Source organism: Canis lupus, chromosome 6, assembly GCF_011100685.1.
Source record: "Canis lupus familiaris isolate Mischka breed German Shepherd chromosome 6, alternate assembly UU_Cfam_GSD_1.0, whole genome shotgun sequence".
NCBI lineage: Eukaryota > Metazoa > Chordata > Mammalia > Carnivora > Canidae > Canis > Canis lupus.
Genome location: NC_049227.1, coordinates 15,544,607 through 15,563,235, shown reverse-complemented (window position 1 = coordinate 15,563,235; position 18,629 = coordinate 15,544,607). Strand labels below are relative to the sequence as shown.

Here is an 18,629-nt window from a genome sequence, read left to right as displayed (position 1 = left end):
AAGCAGCGCCTAGTCCCAGGCGGAGATGTCTGTGGGGGCCCGCATGAGGGCGAGTGCTGGCTTTTGTGGGGCTGATCCAATTCTCGAAAGTGGCTTAACCTCTCTGGGCCTCAGCCAACTTTCCCATAGCTGTGGTGAGGATGGAGTGTACGCCAGGGTCCTGGGCCCACCCTTAGCACACAGTGGACCCCCTGACCCTGACCCCAAAGTGCCAGGCTGACAAGGCCATCCCCAGTGCACAGACCTGGCCTGAAGGCGCCCTTGCTGCCAGCAGCCCACACTGGGTGTGGCCTTTGGAAGGAGATCCCCATCCACTGACCCTGTGCACACGGCTTTGGGCAGCTGGGGCCTAAGGGGGTGGACATCTCCGGGCAGGGGCCTGCAGAGCAGCACGGCCCCATCACCCACAGTGGGGCTGGCACCGGGTCCTCCTGCGATTTCCATACAACCTTCTGCGGAGGTCGACAGATCTCAGAGGCACTGTGCCCACTCGCAAACCTGCTGACAGACCGCAGGGCCTGCGCGGGGCCGACCATGGCCCGCCAGCTGTGGAGGGCATGATAAGGCGGGTGGGGGCCTCTCCAGCTGGGTGGCAGGGTGGCTTATCTCGCAGGGCAGCCCATGTGGGCTCTTGGAGAGGCTGATGCCTTGAATCCCAGGTCGCAAGGTCTCAGGGCCACCCTACTCTGGCCAGGACACTGTGGGTCAGTCCCTGCCCTGCTCAGTCTCTCTGAACCTTTGGGTCCTTTCCCCGGTGATGGGGTACAGGTGGCCAGGAGGGGTGGAGGTCACCGCTGGAGAGTGCCCACCAGGCTTTCCTGCCTGCTGCTCCCCATCCCCATGGGCTCTCGGGCACACAGGCCCCTGCCCTCAGGAGGTGTCCCCATTCGGCTGGCTGCTGCTGGCATCTCTCCTGTGTCCCATGCCACAAGGCCCCCCTGAAGCTTCTGGAGGGCAAGGTGAGTGTCTGGCATAGCATAGCCTGGCACATAGGTGAGAGGACGGGGAAGGCAGGCTCCAGCTGCGAGCCCCGTCTGCACGCTGTGCACTCTCTGGGCTTGTGTCCGGGTCCTCCATGGACCCACTGTGGTCGAACCTGGCCAGGGACTCATTTTATGGGGGCGGCTGAGCTCCAAAAGGAAGGGGAGTGCTCTGGGTCTCCTGGGAGCACAGGGCAGGTCTACCTGTGAGCTCTGTGCTCCCTCTGCTTCAAGCAACGACCCAGACCCTTCCCCCAACACCAGACTTAGCACAGTGGGGCTCATCTGACAGCTCCGCTGCAGTCCCTTCCTCCCGGCACTGACCCTGCAGGAACAGAGACCACTGGAGTCACTAGAAAACCCAGGTGTTTATGTATAAATAAGTGTGATTCACCTAGAAGCCCCACAAGCTCCGTGGGCTGCCCGGGGCAAAGGTTCTGTGCAGGTGGCACCTCGAGGTGGGGGCTTTCTGAGAATCTCCACCGCCAGAGGGGGTATGCGGCGGCCCGGCAGGGCCCAGCTGAGCTCACTGGCCCCGCTGCCTATGGCGCCTGCCGTGCCACACTCTCCCAACACCGTCCTGCCCTGCAGGGGCCCGGTCTGGATTCCATCCATGCAGTGTGAGCCTGCTGGTGCCCATCTCACAGCAGCCCCCTGAGCTGATGGCCAGGGGAGCCCCGAGGGTCCCAGGCTCATCAGATAAGCTCAGGTGTCCCCTCCTGGGGCCAAGGGCCTGCCGGTGGGAGGCAGACTGGGAGGTGGCTCCACAGGCCTGGCAGGAGGGCTCCCAGGAGGGGCTTTGGCAAGAGGGCTGGTGGGTGAGGAGCCCTGTGCTTTCCCAGAGGCCTAGGCAGGTGGTCACAGCCAGGTGGCTGGTGATCCGTGGCCCTTCTACAGTTCCTCCGAGGGGATGAGCATCCGCTTTTCCACGTTCCGACTCTTTCTGATGGCACCAGAGCCTCCTGCCACGCTGGAGTGGGTGCCGGGGCTTGGGGCCTCATGTGTGGCCTGCTGGGTGTAGTGCTGGTAGGCAGGGGAGAAGTTGTGCACGGCGTCCTGCACGATGTCCTGTGGGCTCATGGTCTCCTTGAGGCCACTGGAGATGCTGTGCATGGGTGCCTCGGGGGCTGGGGGCAGACAACACGAGTGTGGGGTCGGTGTGTCCTGGACCTGTCCATTCCCCCTCGGACCCCAGCCCCGGGGATACGGCCCTGCTCCCACCCGCCTCCAGGCTGCCCAGGCCCTGGGCTCAGCCAGCAGGGGGTGACTTCCAGCCCTCAGGGCTTCAGAATCCCAGCCTGCTCCTCCCGCTGGGGCAATCCCAGCCCAGACTCCTGGGGCCTACAGGGAGAGACCGCCTTGGCCAGCTCTGGTCTTTTCTCCAGCTCGGAGTGAGCCCTTCATGCTTGGCGTAACCCAGGCTGCCAGAGCAGGTGCAGGCCATCACCACCCAAATTGGTCATTCACTAGGGATGCCCGGGGCCCCTGGGTGTGGTGGGCAGGGTACCCCAGGCTCGGGAAGCACCCCCCATCCCAGCAGGGGCTGTGGGGCCCAGACATCCAGTCTGGCCCCTCTCACTCAGAGCTCAGAGCCAGATGAGCATCTGGGCCAGATGCAAGTGTGGGCCCTGTCCAGGGTTGGGTCCTCCGGTGTCCATGAGGTTGACATCCCCTGGGCCCATGTATGGGATGGCAGACAGAGCTGTGGTGCTGAGGGTGCCCCAAGGAAGACAGGGCTGGCCTCACTCTCCCAGGCCCCTGGCTGTGATATCGCCGCACACTCCACGTGCCCCCACCCCCCACAGGGCCCAGCAGGCACACCTGGTGAGTTCTCTTTCTTCTCTGCATACACCTGGCAGGTGAAGGCATAGCGCAGGGCAATGGAGGCAAACAGCATCTCGATGCAGATGATGAAATTTTGGTAGCCAGCAGCCACCGTGCCAGCCCCCACCTTGCTCCCATCGATGACCTGGACCTCAGGGATGACCCCACACTTTTCCAGGATGGCCAGCAGCATCCCTGGGGATGGTGACAGCCGCTCAGGCACCTGCCCTGCACAGGTCTTGTGAGCTGGTGGGGGTCCACCAGGGAGGATGAGGTTCAGCAGAGTGGGTGCCTCCAAAGCCAGGGTCCCCGCACTGTGGGGCACCTGGGAGCTCCCCATGTGTCTGCCCTGACCTCCCTGATCCCAGAGCTTAGGCCCACCGCTCCCCTGCAGGGTGGGGTCTGGAAGCGCTCCCAGCCTGGCCCTGGGGGCCTCTGCCTGTGTACTCCACCCACGACCACCCAGACCTGCTGGAAGGGGACTCGCCATTTCCCCCGCTCCAGGGGCTTTGTGGTGTCTGGCCAAGGGGGTGGGGGTTCCGACCTGTGCTCCACCAGGGAAACTGAGGCCAGGCCTGAGGTCACACAGGGCCTGGGGATGGACATGGGATGGGCTCTAGTCTCTGCCCCAACAACCCACCCACCCTGCCAGAAGGAGAGGAAGATGACGGCCTTGATGGTGAGGAATTTGAGGACGGGTTCAAAGGGCTGCAGGAGCTCCCTGGTGGCGAAGTAGAAGAGGAACAGGGCGTAGAGAGCCAGGCTGACGGAGACGTTGTAGATGAGGGTGACGTAGAGGTAGCCGCTGTGGATGCTGGGGCCAGAGCAGGTGCCGGGGGTTCAGGGCGTGCCCCTCGCCCTCCCCACTGCCCCAGCCTGGGTACCAACAGGGACGTGCACCTGAACCCTTCCCGCAGGGAGCCCTTGTGGGGAGTCCCAACTCGGCTGTAAGGATGTAGCCCTTCTCCTGATGAAACCCCCCCTCCCCCTTCCCTGTCCACCCAGGCACAGCCTAAAGGGATGACCTCTGCATGTAGACACAGGGGTGGTGTGCGCCCATGTGTGAGCGTGTGGGTGATGTGCGTGAGACCTGTGGGCATGTTCACACGTACACGGGAGCGTTGTGCTTGCATGAGCTTGCGAGCGGGTGTCTGTGTGTACACGTGCATGAAAGCCTGCATGTGCCTACTTGTGGGCGTGTGCTTGTGTGAGCGAGAATGCACACCTGTGAGCATGTGTGTGCCCGCACACGCCATGTATTCCTGCGGACCCGGTGCAGGGCTCCCCCCCAGAGTGCCAGGGAGGCGCTGCCCACCTCCCTGTGCCCAATGGCTCCCTGGGCCTGAGTGCCCTCGTCCCCCTCACTCTCCCCCAGGGTGGGCTGGCTGCGGGGTGGGTGCTGGGGGAGGGAGCCCCTGGACCTAGAGTGTGCAGCCCCACAACCCACAGACACGGGCCAGCTCTTCTGGGTCTGTTTGCTGTAGCCTCGCCCTGGCAGCCTCCCAAGAGGAGGGGAGGCCTGTTTGGCACCTCTGAGGACTCAGCCCGCTGCCTCTCCTCTCTGCCAGGCCCAGTGCCCACCCCCCAGCTAGCACAGCACCCTGGCCTTACTTGAAGTCTCCATCGTGGTATTTGCCAAATGCCTGCAGGACGATGGTGATCAAGGCCATGATGGGCTTCACGATGCAGAACTGCAGTGTGGCCTGGGGTGAGGGGGAAGCCAGGGGTGGTCAGGGGGTGGCTGCGAGGGGCAGGGCAGGGGCAGGCAAGACCCTTACTGACCTGCTTGCAGAAGCGCAGGAAGCCGATGGAGTAGGACATGCCCTGGAGGCAGCAGGTGCCATAGAAGCAGCTGGACCTGGGGTGTGGAAGTCCCTTAAGCAGGGCCCGGGAGGACATGTCTCCAGACCGGCCCTGACGCCTGGGGTGTGGAGGGGCCCGTGGGCTCTGGGGTGAGATGCTTACCGGATGGGCTTTCCCCGAATCTCAGCCATGATGGCGCTCTCACCCCCCAGGTACTGGAAGCAGAGGCTCAGGAAGCTGTAGATGACAAAGGCTGCAGAGCAGAGGGCCGGGATGCGCAGCAGTGAGCCTCGGCTCCCCGAGGACGCCCACACCAAGGACCCTCACACAGCAGGACCCTCCCCTCAGCTTCGCGACCACCCACCATCCCTGGTGACCCCTGGCCGTTGGCGGTCACTGTGGCCACGATGTCCCCACTCCCATTCCGACCAAGCTGGACTCGGCCCTGGAGGGTGGGGTTCCTGAGCTGACAAGTAGCCTCCCTGGATCTTGCTGGGGGTGCTCACCTTCATAGCAGTCACGCACCGAGTCGAAGTAGATGTAGTGCTGGTGGCCCCCCAGGAGGAGGAGGCTGAGCCAGGAGTCAAAGGCGTAGATGGGCACGATGAAGAGTAGGCGGATGATGTAGCGCTGCTCGTTGGGGACCGTGTAGGACCGCAGGTGCAGGTAAATCTGGGCGGGCAGAGCAAGGGCAGGCTTGGGGGGCGGCAGGCCGCATACAGCCCCCGTCGTGCAGGCCAGCGGGCAGTGTGGGAGGCAGTGTGAACTTCCCAGGGTGCGGCAGGCCCGTTCGTAGCAAATACTCTGCAGCGGGAATGCTCGCTCACTCATGTATGTTATGTGTTCATTCATTCCGAGAGAATCTTCCTGGGGGTGGGGGTGGGGGTGAGGGGCATCCATGACCCCCGAGGGGGCACGGCCACTCTGGAAGGCAGTTTGGCATCTCAATGTTGGACGGGGGACATCCAAACAGCTGATACCCTTGACCCCTCCTGGGATTTTCCCCATGGAGCAGGTACATTCAGAAAGAAAGTGTTTGGGTATGAGGATGCCCATCACAGCGACCCGTGCGTGGCAGTGGGGCCGGGCTGGTCACGGCAGAGCCACCCCACACGGGAGTGTCCCAAAATGTGCACTTGGGGACCCGCTCTGAAGTAATGTGACATGTAAACATGAGATGACCCCACGCATGTTGGAAACACGGTAAAGAGGAAAAGAAAGACATCACTGTCTTATCCCTGGACGGTAGGAAAACACAGCTGATTACAGTTTGTCTAGAACACTTTCTTGATTTTCATGTCTTCTGCGAGGACATGGAGAAGCAGGGAGAGGGTCTAGAAGAGGAAGAGTCACTGGGGAGCCGGGCACCCGGCTGTGGTCTCACAGCACCTCTGGAGGGCTTCCTGGAGGAGGTGCCTTTAAGCGCAGGTGGAGAGAGGGCCGTGGGAGGGCAGGCTGTGCGTGGAGCCCCGCATGCGCCCAGCTTGTAGGGCACAGTGCAGGGAGTGGCGGGGGCAGGTTGGCACCCAGAACAGGCTCCTTATCTGTTCCTCACTCCCCGATGGTGCAGTGGGAGGGGCCTGGCATGACCTGCCACTAGGAGACATGGATTCTCTCCTGGGGCTGGCACTGCCTGGCTGGGTGGCCTTGGCAGGCCCTCGCCGTCCTCTCCGGCCTTGCCTTCCTGTCTCTAAAGTGACAGGTTGAGTCCTTCTCTGTCCTTCTGGGTTCGGAGAGGGCAGAGTCTAGTTGCCCTTATGTCCCAGAGGGCCTGGCAGTGGGGGCGGGGGTAGGAGCTGCGGCCCCATCTGGGGGATGGACCCCAGGAATCACAGACACATACACACACAGTTGCTGCAACTGCAGAAATTGGGGTCACACAGAGGGGAGTCTGAGATCCCGACTCAGGACTTTGGGGGCCTGCCCCTGTGGGTCCTTGCCCCATAAATCGCAGCCTACCCCAGACCTAACGCCCGTCCCGTCACCAGGGAGTAGGTGTGGCTGCCACAGGAATGCGCATGCACCACACACCTGTTCAGTGGACCTGTCCAGAGGCCCAAGAGCAGCTTGGTAAGACTCTGTGCAAACACTGCCTCCTCCAGACAGCCCTCCCGGATGGCCCTTGCTGCTCTCAGCCGTGGCCCCCCTCACACACTTGTGTCTACCTTACATTGTGGTTGTGTGAGGCCACACAGCCCTCCCTGCCTGCCAGCCCCCTGCCTGCTCACGCCGCCCTCCCCTCAGTGCCAGTTGAACCATCCCAAAGGCCAGCTCTGCTCTCAGCTCCCCCCGCCCAGCCATCCCTCGCTCCCTACAACCTCTGGGGTGTGCTGCACCGACATTCAAGGTCCCTGTTCTGTGTCCTGAGCACCCTGTGCCCAGACGACTGTGCCTGGCCTGCGCCTCACACTCACCTCCCATGGCCAGCATGTCGTCCTGGGCCCCTCTGGGTGTCAGTTCTGCTGCCCATACCCTGGCTCTTCCTTCCCTGGGCCTGGCCATTCCCCCTCTGAGGGGTGGGTCCATCTGTCTAATTGTCACCCCGTGGGGCCGGGGGCTTGTGGGGCTCAGGGCTGAGCATGTCGCTTCTCTCCTCTCCTTCCCTAGATCTGGGGGCCAGCCCCTCTGGGGCTCCCAGCCAAGCTCTGTCCCTGGCAGGGAACTGCCATCCTCAGGCCTGGCTCCCACAGGCCGTGTTCTGGAGAAAGCCTCCTCTCTTGCCCCTGTGCCCTGGCATCATCCATCTAGGCCTCTGATGGCTGCCCCACAGCCATGGCCTGCGGTCCCAGATCCCAGCAGGGCCAGCCAGGGCCATGTCCCACAGAGAGCAGAGCCCAAAGAGAAGTGCAGAAGGGAGGGCTTACCTGGTGGCAGGTGAGCAACAGGGCAGTCCACACGAAGACCCCTGAGATGCCGCGGGCCAACGCGGTGGTGAGGAAGAGCCGGGAGGCGCCCTGGGAGCTGTTCCCCATGCGGTCCATCTGCGGCCCAGTGGGCACGAAGGGCATGGCAGGCACGGTGGGCATGGCCGGCAGGGGGCTGGGCTGTGGCCAGGTTGCTGACACCAGGGGGCCGCCGGCTGTTCCCAGGAGCCCTGAGACATTAGTCATCTGCAGAGGTGAGGGAGGACATGGGGAGGAGTGAGGGCAAAGGTGCACCCTGGCAGCTGGAAGCAGCCCCAGGGCCAGCAGGGGAGGAGGGAGTGGGGGCGGGGAGGGAGGGGCTCCTCCCCCAGGCCACCAGCAGGCCAGGGCTGCCCTGGGCATACCTCACGGTCCCTTGTGCGGACTTCGAGTCTGACCGTCTTGCCCACTCCCCTGACTCCGGTGGCCTTGGGCAGCTCCGAGCACAGGAACTCAGCTCCAAGGACAGGGCCTGGGGCGCCCTCCTTCCCCAGGGCTCGGCCACTTGGGCGCAGAATCAGCTACCAGACTCTGACGTAGGGTGGTCCCCGCCTCTGCTGCTCGGCTTGTGGAGAACCCACATTTGAGGGGCCAGAGATGCCTGGGAAAGTGGGGGATCCCCTGGTGCCTGCCTGCTCCGGGTGGAGTTGGAGCGAGGGCCCAACTGGCACTGCCTACAGAGGCTGATGGGGGGGTGCAGCCCAGCCCCCCTTCCCAACCCCTGGGACCTGCGCAACTGGGTGGGTGCCCAGTTCTGCTGCAGGGCCCTCCACCTCCCCAAGCCGCTCACTACCCCAGATGTTGGTTCTTTTCAGCTGCTTGCCAGCCAGCTGGGGCACCAGGCACCTCCCCCGTCCCACACTGGAGGCCTACCCAGCCTCTCCCCTTCCCTCCAGCCCACAGTCGGGACCCAGTGCCTACCTCTCAGGCAGGAAGCGACGGCCCAGCCCTGGGAGGCCGGGCCTCCAGGGAAGCCTGGCAGGTCATTTGCGTGGCCACGTGGCCCCAGTGGCAGCCCCACGGGGGGTGGGGCAGGGCCACTATCTGGAGGCTGTACCAGGCTTGGGGAGGGGCGGCCACCACCTCAGCCCCGGTGGCCCACCTGTGCTGCCACCTGCAGGGAGGGGCCTGGAGGAAGGGGAGGAGCAGAGGCTTGTCCCCTCCCGGAGGCTGACATTCTATCTTTGCTCAGCAGCAGCTGGCTCCCAGGTACCTGCTGGCCGCCAGGTGCCCTCACCTGCCTGCGCCAGACGGCCAGGTGGCTTCTACCCAGGCCCCAGGCGGGCAGGAGGGGTCTCGGTGGGCTGGGCTGTTTGCTTAGAATTGGGTGAATTTATATTGTGAAATTCTCAACCAGTCCCCAAGAGGTGCATTGGAAACCTTGCTGGGATTACGGGGTCGGGGGCAGAGGACAGGCAGGTCACCAGGCTCCGCGAGGGGGCCTGACTCATCTTGCCCCTGGTTCAGCCTGATGCCACAGGCCCCTCAGGGAAGAGGCTGTCCCGGCTCCGTCTCTGGAGGGGGTGTCGGGGTGGGGCCACGCTCTGGGCACAAATGCATACATGCCGCCACCGTGGGCCCCAGGACGGAGCGTCTGCTCTGTGCCCTTGATGGGACCACACGTCTATGTCCTTTGTGGCACCTAATACTTCCTGTAGCCCTGGGCCAATGGTTGGAGTGACGGGGGATCCCCTTGTGCTCAGAGAGGGGGAATGTCCCCAGGAGTGTGGGAGGCTGCAGGCCCAGCCCTGGACACGCGGCCCCACTCCCACCCCTCCACCCACACCGTCCACCCCCTGCCCCCTAGAGCCCCCAGCAGGCCTCCTCTGAGCACTGCTGGGACCTCCCATGCCTTTTCTCCCAGCTGTTTCCTTGTCCTGCCGGCTTAGATGTCTCCTTTAAATCCCCCCTTGTGCCGGGCCCAGCCTGTCCCCCATGCACGGGGCGTGGGCAGCCTCTGTATGGCCTGCCCTCTGGCCGTGGCTCCCACTCGCTCTGGCAGGGGTGGCAGGGCTGGGCTCTAACTTGTGCAGCCAAAGGCAGTTTTGCCCGTGTGTGCCCTGAGCCTGCCACCTGCCCTTGGTACCAGTGACCTGCAGACCCGCCGACCAGCGTGTGCAGAGCAGTGTTGCTGGCGGTGCACATTGTTGTCATTGTTATGGGCGATTGCGGAGGTAGAACCCATTACTGCCCATGGTGACAACGGCTTGGGGACCCGGAGGGCAAAGACTCAGCTATGGGGACATGGACAGGGCTGGCAGGGCCCAGGGAGCCCACCACCTCCACAGGTGGAGAAAGCAGGCCCAGGTCCTTCCCAGGCTGATGCCAGGATGTCTGAACATGCAGCAGGAAGCACTATGGTTAGATGTTGGAGGGACTTCCCTAGCTGGAGTCAGCGGGGACAGGCCTTTGGGAGTGTGCTGAGGGGCCCTGGCTTTGGGGAGGCACGAGGCCTGGGGCCTAGACCTAGACGGAGGGATTTCCCAAGCTCTACCCTTTCCTCAAAGGTGGAAACACTGTGGGGAAGGGCCATGTTCTCTGACAAGGCAGGTTGTACACCAGGGGCAGGCCCGGTAGCCTCCTCGCCCTGCAGCTCTGCCAGTGGCAAGGGGAGCTCCTTCCACCCAGGGCCACCCCTGCTGTGATGCGGGGGGCCAGGTCCAGGGTCCCCACCGGGTTGTTCCCACAGCTGCCCTACCCTGGAGTCTTGTTCAGCTGTTACTTCCAGGAAGGCCTCCAGGAATCCTTGAAGCCTCCCCACTCCAGGATCTTTTGCACAGGACACAGCTTTGCTCGGGAACCTTCCAGTCAGCACCAGGCCATGTGTGCATGTTAGAGGCCTGGTTCTCTACAAAATGGGAGCCTCCTGCCCTTGCCCCACCTCCTTCTCTGGGTCCTGGTCTGTCGCACCAGGGACAATCTCAGTCCTCAATGCCTTGCTCTGCCCGTGGCCTCTGCTTTCTCGTCTGCACAGATGAGTCTGGAGTTCTCCTGCCATTCTATGGGGTACAGCAGGCAGGTCCCTGCCATCACTGGGGGCCCGGGACACCCCCCTTGCCTTGCCCTGAGCTCAGGGAAAGGCTCCCAGCCACATGGTCCTCCCAGAGCCCTGACTCTGGAGCAAGACCGCAGGCCACCAGGGTACCTGGCAGAGAGCAGCAGGAGCCCAGATTGGGGAGGCATGGGGAGACAGGGAGGGGTCAGGAGCTGGGCCGAGCACCACAAACAGCATGCGGGGACAAGGAGGGCCGAGAGAGCTGCCTGTGGGGCCATCGGCCCCACCCCGGCAGCGGTGTCATGGCCCATGCACACTCAGGAGAGGTGACCGGGCTGGCCCGGCCTGATTTCCCTGCCTGGGGCTGGATGCTGACCAAGCCTGTCACAGGACAGACCTGCCTGCCCAGATCTGGGCAGCTGGGGCCTCTGACCCCTGTTTATAGTGACCAGGTGACCAGACCCGGGCAGGTCCTGGCTGGGCGGTGGGTGGCCGAGACACTGCTGGCCATTGTCAGACCCTTGTCCTCATTCCCATGCCTGCCTTTCACCACCATGACCCAATGCCTGTGGCTCCTGGCCTCACTGCTGGCCCTGGACCTCCTTCCAGACCTGTCCTGCCATGCCAGTCCCCCTTCTCAGCTGGCCTGCCATCTGAGGACATCTCTGAAGGCCTGTGGCTCCTTCCCTGCTGCCAGCCCTGTCTGGTGCTCCCTGGGCAGTCAGACAAAGGGTTGCAGGGAGCATCAGGACACCATGATCTCATGGGTCAGCCCCACCAAGGTCCTCTGGCTCTCCCTGGGGGTCCCCCCTGCTGGTGCCCAGGGGGTGGCACACAGGGTTTGCCTCTGAGCTTGTTAAGGCCCCTGGAATGGCCCTGGACTCAATCAATAGCCACCGTGGCCTAGGGCCTGGGGGTGACTGGACCCAGGCCACCGTCAGCGAGGCTCCTGGGTGCTCAGGCCTTTAAGCCACTCTGATGGGACCTGGGAGAAGTAGGGGGCTGCAGTGGCGTCACAGGGCTGTGGAAGGGACCTGCCAGCCTGGGTGCCCTGAACCACTTCTCCCCTCTGCGCCCATGGGGGACTGTGGGTCCCCCGCCCAGCTCTACTTCTGGGTTCCCTTGCGTGGAGGGCAGGCAGGGAGGTAGGGCCCTGGGTCAGACACACTGGGTTGGGACTCTGACACGCCCTTCACTGTGACCTTCCTGTTTCCGCCGCCATTGGAGCCCCGTATACAGCTGGTCAGCACCCGTCTCCCTGCCACCTGTTTCTCCTAAAGATGGCCATGGGCCACTGTAGCCCAGGACAGCTCTGCTGGGCCTCCCAGCCAGGTCACAGTCTAGCAGCCAGGTCACCATCCGTGGGCTTCTCTGGGCCTCGAGGCCACTCAGCCCTGGGGGACCCCCACGTGGGATCTCGGGAACCTTCCTCCCTTGCTCCTGGGGCTCTCCTGCCCTTTCTGCACTGTCCCCTGTGCCCTGTCCCTCCCCTAGGCCTGCTGCCTCAGTCCCCAGAGAGAAGCTGTGTGTACCTGGGGCCTGCCTGCACCTGCCTGTTGCCCTGGAGCCAGCCACCAGTCCTGGGTGTGTACCGGGGGGGCACTCTTCCTTGCAGAGCTGGGGCAGGGGTGCCGGCCTGGTCCTGGACTGGCCAGGCTGGCCTGAGACCCTTTGTGGTTACCAGCAGGGCCCTGTCCCCTTGGGTGGAGGGGGGTAGGGCAGAGAGGCTGGGACTCTCAGAATATCATGGTGGGGGCTTTTTTCTCCAGGAGCCCCCACCCCACTGGAGTGAATGGGACCTTGGCCTGGACAGCACAGCCCACCCATGGGTGTGTACAGATGCACACACACATGCATGCCCGTGGCTCACCTCCCCGGTGGCTCCCTCAGCCGTCTGGTTGGGCCCCTTGGGCAGCCGTGTGGCAGGGCTCCAGGCCCGGGGGTGGGCGGCCTCCCGACCTCCAGTGCTCTTCCTCACAGCAGCCTGGGTCGGTCCAAGGTACTGCTGCTCCTGGGGAAGTGCTGTCCTTCCCCGGTACCCAGAAAACGCCTCCCTGCCACCCGCCCACCTTGCCAGGCCGGCTCTGCCAGCCTGGGTGCCGCCCAGGCCACACCCTCTGCCACAGATTCTGGGACCAGCTGTCCCTCCCACCCACTGTCCGGCGGCGGGTACGAGTGGGCCTCAGAGTCTGACATCCGCTGTGGCTCTCGTCTGGGTCACTGGCCAGGTGTGGCTTTGGGGGCCACAGCTCTCCAGTCCGTGTGGACAGGATCGGAGGCCCACCTTCCGAGGTGCAGTGAGGGGTAGATGGGGTGACGCCATGTGTGAGACACGTGGAGTGCGCTGTCCCTCCAGAAGTGGCTCACACGTCCCTCTGCTGCCTTCATCCCTCGGCTGCCCCGCCATCAGGGAGCCAGAAGGGGTCTCAGGACAAGTAGCTCCACAGGCTTTGGCGGTGGCCCCCTCCCACTGTTAATGGGGCTGCAGGGTTTGGGCCCCTGGCCAGCACGGGGTGGGGGGTGCTGTGGCCTGAATCCCGCTGGCTCCCCCTGCAGGGCCCTGAGCCTTGGTATTCCTGTCTGTGAAGTGGGTTCAGGGGTCCTCATGCTCCTGGGTGGTGTGTGGGTTGAAGGAAGGTAGGAAATGGAGCTTGGTGAGTGCAGAGTGGGCACGTCCCGAGTGCTAGTGCGGGCCGGTGACAGCCTGCGTGAGGGCCACTGCTTCTGGATGACTGTTTCTCAGACCCCCTCCCTTTCTGCCAGTATCTCTCCCCCACCTTCCTCCCTGCCTGGAGTGGCCCAGGCGTGGGGGGTGGGCTGCAGGGTCCTCCCCCTCCAGGCCTGCCTGCCTTCCCCAGAGATGGGGTCCTGGCCCTGAGCAGCCTCCTCCAGAGACGCACAGCCTCTGAGAAGACGGTCAGTCGCCAGCGGCTCCCGCCATCGCTCTTCCATTGGGCATCCTAGTCCCTCGTCCACGTCCCGAGTCCTGATTGAGTTTCACTCCAAGGTGCTAAGGCGCCTGCGCTCCGCTGGTCCTGTGTGCAGCTTAGTCCAGTTCATTGTACCCGGTTTGGGAGGACTGGGGGCTCTGTCAAAGCCCCACTGAGCTCCTCGGGGATTGCCCAAGCGGCCGCCCTCCCTGGCTTCTCGGGCTCGCCCTCGGCTCTGAGCCCTGTCCCCACGGCCACTGAGGGAAAGGGAGGGCGTGCGAGGGAGGGGGCCCTTGGCTTGCAGCTGGGTGGAGAACCGTGCAGGGCAGGTGGCACCGTGGTCAGACGGTGTGGCCTTGACGGAGCAGCCCCTCCAGCAGTCCAGGCTGCGGGCTGATAGCCCCCTTCCCCTGCTTTCACCGGCTGCGAATCGCTGGAAGGCGTGATCACAGTTTGGTCGTTGGGTAAGCGCCGGTCCGTGTAAAGGGGTAGCCGCCTCTTGAGGGGCCCACCCGCCTGTGGGGCCTGCGGCCTCACAACGGCTCTTCCTGAATCCCCGCTGGGGCGCGGAGCGCCTCTCCGCCCACCCCCGCCTGGGTGTGTAAGGCAGGACAGTACCAGGCCCTGGCATAGGTGACAGGAGCATGGACGTCGGGCCGTGATTCCTACCAGCCAGCAGACGGCTCCTGGCAGCTGCGGAGAAGGCGCCGGGGACCCTGTTCCCCGTCCATGCCACTTCTGCAGCCCCCCGCCCGGCAGGCCGCTGTGGGTCGGGCAGCCGCCGCCCCGGTTCTCCGAGCCCCATGGAGCCGGGGTCTTTCACGGCCCACCTGCCTCTTCTGCAAGGCGGCCGCAAGGGGTGGGAGTGTTGCACCTTCGTGCAGTCAGGCCATGAGTGGGCGGCAGTGAGGGGCCCTGTGGCCAGCTCAGGTCCCAGCGCCCCCGCCCCGTGACACTGCCTCGGTATCCCCCTCTGGCACACATGGATGACCAGCGGAGCGATCTCCCCCGCCTGAGTGAGGACTGCTAGCATGTGTATGACCCGGGCTGTCCGCAGAGCCTGGTCACCGTGATAGGCAGCTGTGCTCGTCCCACAACAGCAAAGTCTGCAAATCTGAACCCGGACTCAGACGGGGACCCTGCCCGTGCCTCAGGCCCCCTGCTTGTTAAATGGGAGAAGTGGTAATCCCACGGCACAAACATCTAATCTTTAGATGACAAGCGTTGAGTAAGTACTCTCTCAAGTATTAATCTGAGGATACGGCGCCTCTGCCTCTGGTGTGGGGGCGCTGCTTCTCCAGCAGGCGGCTCCTCCCCTCCCGCCGAGGTCTTGCTGGCCTGCCTCCCAGCGGTCTCTCCATTCCAGCCCTGACCTTACTCCCCACCCGTCCTGACAGCCCAATCCCTGGGGGTCCTCGTGGGTGCGGTTCTCCCTTCACTTCCTTGGTCGGCTCTGGTGTCCTTGGAACTTGTGCTGGTCCTGGTCCCCTGAGAGGTCCACCAAGTGGGGCTCAGGGTGCAGGACTTTACTGAAGGAACGCCAGGGTGAATGCAGGTGGGGTGGGACCAGCCAGGCTGAGAATGTGTCTGCCTGAGGGGTCAGGCGGTGGATGGGAACCACTGGCTGGGATGGTGTGGCAAAGCTGGCCACAAAGGAGTCCTGTGCCTCTGGGGGATGGGCCTCAGTTTCCCTTGGCATCTCCAAAGCATGCAGGCCCAGCAGGAGCAGCCTGGTCACTCAAGCTCCCTGCAGCAGCAGTGGTGGCAGCACAAGGTACATTCTTCTCTCCTGTGTTGGCACATCCTTCAGGAAGTCTGTCAGGATTCCCAAGCACAACTACCTGGTCACCATCAGCCAGTCTGTGGCTTGGGTGGGACAGGGCTGACAGTGACCCTGCACAGGCAGTGTCTGAAGGAATGAGCCCTTGAAGAGTTCCCCTCTGTCCTACCTTCAGCAAGCTCACACCCACCTCCAAACTGGACCAGAGGCTTGAATTATTTTTGTTGCCAGCTGGAGAGCAGTTTCTAGTCAAGAACCTGTCTCAGGAGCTGTCGGTTCCAAGGGAAACTGAATAAAAACTCCTCCTGATCTCATGAGGACATGGACGCCACCCAAGGTATTTCTTCACACAGATGGTTTTTTTTTCTAAGATTTTATTTTTTAAGTCCTCTCTGTGCCCACTGTGGGGCCTGAACTCACAAGTCTCAAATCAAGAATCGCATGCTCCACTGAGCCGGCCAGGCACCCCTTTATACAAATCTCAAAAAAAAAAAAAAAAAAAAAAATTCCCCATTCCCAGGGAAGGCTACTCTCAGAGCACAGGGACCCCAGCTGGTCCCTGCTTCCCAGACCCCATGCCCACATTGTCTCTGATCTTCTGTGGGGTGGACTCGATAGCACACTTAACCTCCCAGTTTCTGGTGTGGCTGGTGATGCTCCACTGTGGCTACACGGAGATGAAGATGTGCCCGGGGGGCGGGGGGGGGGAGGTTCCCAACGGTTGTCTGCCAGAGGCCTGAGCAGGCACAGGCTGCCTTGGGGTAGACATGCCTCACAGGAACTGTCAAGCAGCAAGACGGTAAGAAATGTGTTCGGAGTGGAAGTTAACGGCTGTCTGGCAACCCAAACACGCTCAGGGATGTCAGAGGAGGAGCGAGAGATGTGTACAGAGTGTGTGAACCATGTAAGGCTTTCTCCCACCTACGGTGCACCCAACGGAACCCACGCTGTGGGACAGAAGCTTCTCAGCACTGTTAGGAGGGATGGTGAAGTATTTGGGGACAGGTGTTTATTCTTAACATCAAACATTTCCTCCAACGACGGATACTGCTCATGGAGTGCCGGGATTCACACCTGAGGACTCATCTTCCAATTCTCAAATACATGCAAGTATCTGGACCCTGGTAAGAACCACCACAACCCCGGCAGACACTCTCCGCAGCTCTCCTCCATCCGTGGATACGTCAGCGCCCCTGAGATGTGTGTATCTCCGCTGGCTTCTAGGGCTAGAGCCAGACAGCTCCTCCTCCTGCCTGAGCCGCAGACGGTCTCCAAGAGGACAGGGCGTCCAGTCTCTGCGGCTGCTGGCTCTGGGGTCACCAGACCTGGCACGCCTGGATCACCTCCTTCACAGCCTTCAGCCCCTCTGCGTTCCTGTCCTTCATGGCCAGGGCCAGCAGGACCGCTCTGTTTCCAGCTTCCTGAGACACGAAGGTCACCAGGTTTTTCGCAAAGACGTGCGTGAGAGGCTGGAGAAGGGAAGGAGAGAAACCACTTTAATGGAGACAAATCCGGTTTTCCTTAGCGCCTTCGTGGAGGATTCCCCGACTGCCTTCCTGCACCCCAATAACCACCTACCCCTCCCTGTAAGTTCAAGGCAACAGCGGTTCAGAGTTCAACCGGACTCCAGAGCTCGGATCCTGAACACCACGCTGAAGAGGCGCTGTTACACTAGCCTTCCTGCTGCGTCCTGATCCTGGGTGTCTCCTGGCTGTCTGCGACCCAGAAGGATCTGCGGAGGCTGGGCGGGGGGTCCATCACGTCCCAAGGGCATCTATTCAGAGCTCGGGCTCCAAGCTACCCCACGAGGGTCAAACCCTACGAAATCCATCCGCCCACCTGCCTGCTGGACAAAACCTGCTGGGCTGGGAAACGGGGCGGAGGGCAGGCAGGTGCCCCCACTGCTGCTGAGGTGGCTGCCTGGGGGGGGGGGGGGCGTCCACCCACTCTACCTCATCCTGCCCCAGAAGCACTCTGGTGGTGAGCACGGGCTTCCCGACGTCACTGGCAACGGCGCTGGGTTCCAGGGAGACCAGGGTGCCCATCTTCCCGAACTGGGTCACCACCACCAGGATGTGGCTGCTGAAGGCGGTGCACACCACCTGCGTGGGGACGCCGCACACCACCTCCGTCCTCTGCTTGGATGTCAGCAGGGGCCTGCCGTCCATGGCCGGGTCTCTTCAACCGCACTGTTACGGCTAAGAAGAGAAAAGGAGTCGATCAGGCCGCGTCGGACGCGCCCCGGGTCTGCCCCGCCGGCACTGAACGGAAGCGTCCGCACGCCCAGGCTCCGGCGGGCACCTCGGGAGCCGCTCCCGGCGGCAGGGGTCGGCGGCGGGGTCCCGGTCCCCGCGCCCCGGGCTCCCGCCCTCCTGCCCCCGCTCCCGCGGCCGCTCGGGGTCCCGCTCCCACCCGCCATGCCGCCCGCGCTCACCGCGCCGCGCCCGGAAGTGACGCCTTTGGGCGACGCGGGCCCGCCTCCGCCCTGCACCCCTCCCCCGCCGGAAGTGCGGCTGTGGGCTTCCGGTCCCGGCAGGGCCTCCTGGGCCCTCAGCGGCGGGGTTCCGCGCTCGCGGGAGGGTCGGCTGTTCGGGCCGCGGCCTCGGTCTCCGGCTGCTCCCCGGGGCGTCCTCGGCGGTCCTGGCGGGAGCCCTGCTTCCCTGCCTGTGGGTTCCCTCCCCGCCGTGCCGCCGTCGCCGCCGGACAGCGGGCCACGGGGCCGGGTGCGGCCGGAGGGAGGACCCCGGAGCGGGGCCGCGGGGCGTCCTGCTGACCCGCCGGGGCGGGGGGGCGGGGCCGAGGCCACTGGGAGGTCGGGGCTGCGGCGGGCGCGGGGCGAGCCCTCGGCCCCCTGCCCGGGTCCCCAGCTCTCCAGGAATCCATCTGGGCCACATCCATCAGACTGTCAGGCCCGTGGTGGGTGCCAGGCATTGTGCGAAGTGCTGTTGGCAGTGGCTCCTGCAGTCTTAGCCCCGTGGGTAGCAGCATCCTTGCCCGCCCCCACCCCCACCCCATGCTGGCTGCTCGGGCTCTTGAGAGCTTGCCCGAGGTCGGCAGGCGGGTGAGGGCTGGATGTGGGCTGCAGATGCTCGCCCTTGATTACTGGGCTCCGGGCTCTGGCACCCAGGTCCCCGGGGACAGGCGGGGGTGCGGTGGGGGTGGTGACCAGCATGGCCCCTGCAGCAGGATGACTTCTGCTCCCTCCTGGGCCCTGAGAGCCCCTCCACCGGCTCATCCTCTCTCCAAGCTGGAAGTGTTGCTGGCGAGGTGGGGAGTCTGCGCTGAGCCTGCAGATGCCCCCTTAGGGGAGTCACAGCCTTGAGAACCCCGTACTGGAGACCCTGCCCCTTGCCTGCTCTGCCCGCCCCACCGAGCCCCTTAGGAAGCCTTGGCCTCGCCAATCTTTGCTCCATT

The 18,629-nt window shown here is 63.8% G+C and overlaps 2 protein-coding genes across 6 annotated transcripts; both read right to left on the bottom strand.

Annotated features, from left to right (window-relative positions):
* Positions 1-1,329: 1,329 nt before the first annotated feature.
* On the bottom strand, positions 1,330-12,575 carry TMEM184A (transmembrane protein 184A). 4 transcript variants are annotated; one of them, XM_038539662.1, is made up of 11 exons: positions 12,376-12,568; positions 8,432-8,638; positions 7,876-8,111; positions 7,472-7,717; positions 5,114-5,279; positions 4,770-4,860; positions 4,587-4,662; positions 4,416-4,507; positions 3,449-3,618; positions 2,802-2,999; positions 1,330-2,107 (listed from the first exon to the last, which is right to left on the bottom strand). In XM_038539662.1, exons 4-11 carry the CDS (start codon positions 7,715-7,717, stop codon positions 1,872-1,874), a joined length of 1,275 nt encoding a protein of 424 aa, XP_038395590.1. In that variant the 5' UTR covers positions 7,876-8,111; positions 8,432-8,638; positions 12,376-12,568; the 3' UTR covers positions 1,330-1,871. The 4 variants fall into 4 exon arrangements, with proteins under 4 accessions (XP_038395590.1, XP_038395591.1, XP_038395592.1 ...); XM_038539665.1 differs by having other exon boundaries at positions 1,966-2,690; positions 12,376-12,575; XM_038539663.1 differs by lacking the exon at positions 8,432-8,638.
* A 2,997-nt stretch (positions 12,576-15,572) lies between these two features.
* PSMG3 (proteasome assembly chaperone 3) lies at positions 15,573-17,763 on the bottom strand. 2 transcript variants are annotated; one of them, XM_038539668.1, is made up of 3 exons: positions 17,650-17,763; positions 17,168-17,413; positions 15,573-16,684 (listed from the first exon to the last, which is right to left on the bottom strand). In XM_038539668.1, exons 2-3 carry the CDS (start codon positions 17,381-17,383, stop codon positions 16,532-16,534), a joined length of 369 nt encoding a protein of 122 aa, XP_038395596.1. In that variant the 5' UTR covers positions 17,384-17,413; positions 17,650-17,763; the 3' UTR covers positions 15,573-16,531. The 2 variants fall into 2 exon arrangements, with proteins under 2 accessions (XP_038395596.1, XP_038395597.1); XM_038539669.1 differs by having other exon boundaries at positions 17,628-17,656.
* Positions 17,764-18,629: the final 866 nt, after the last annotated feature.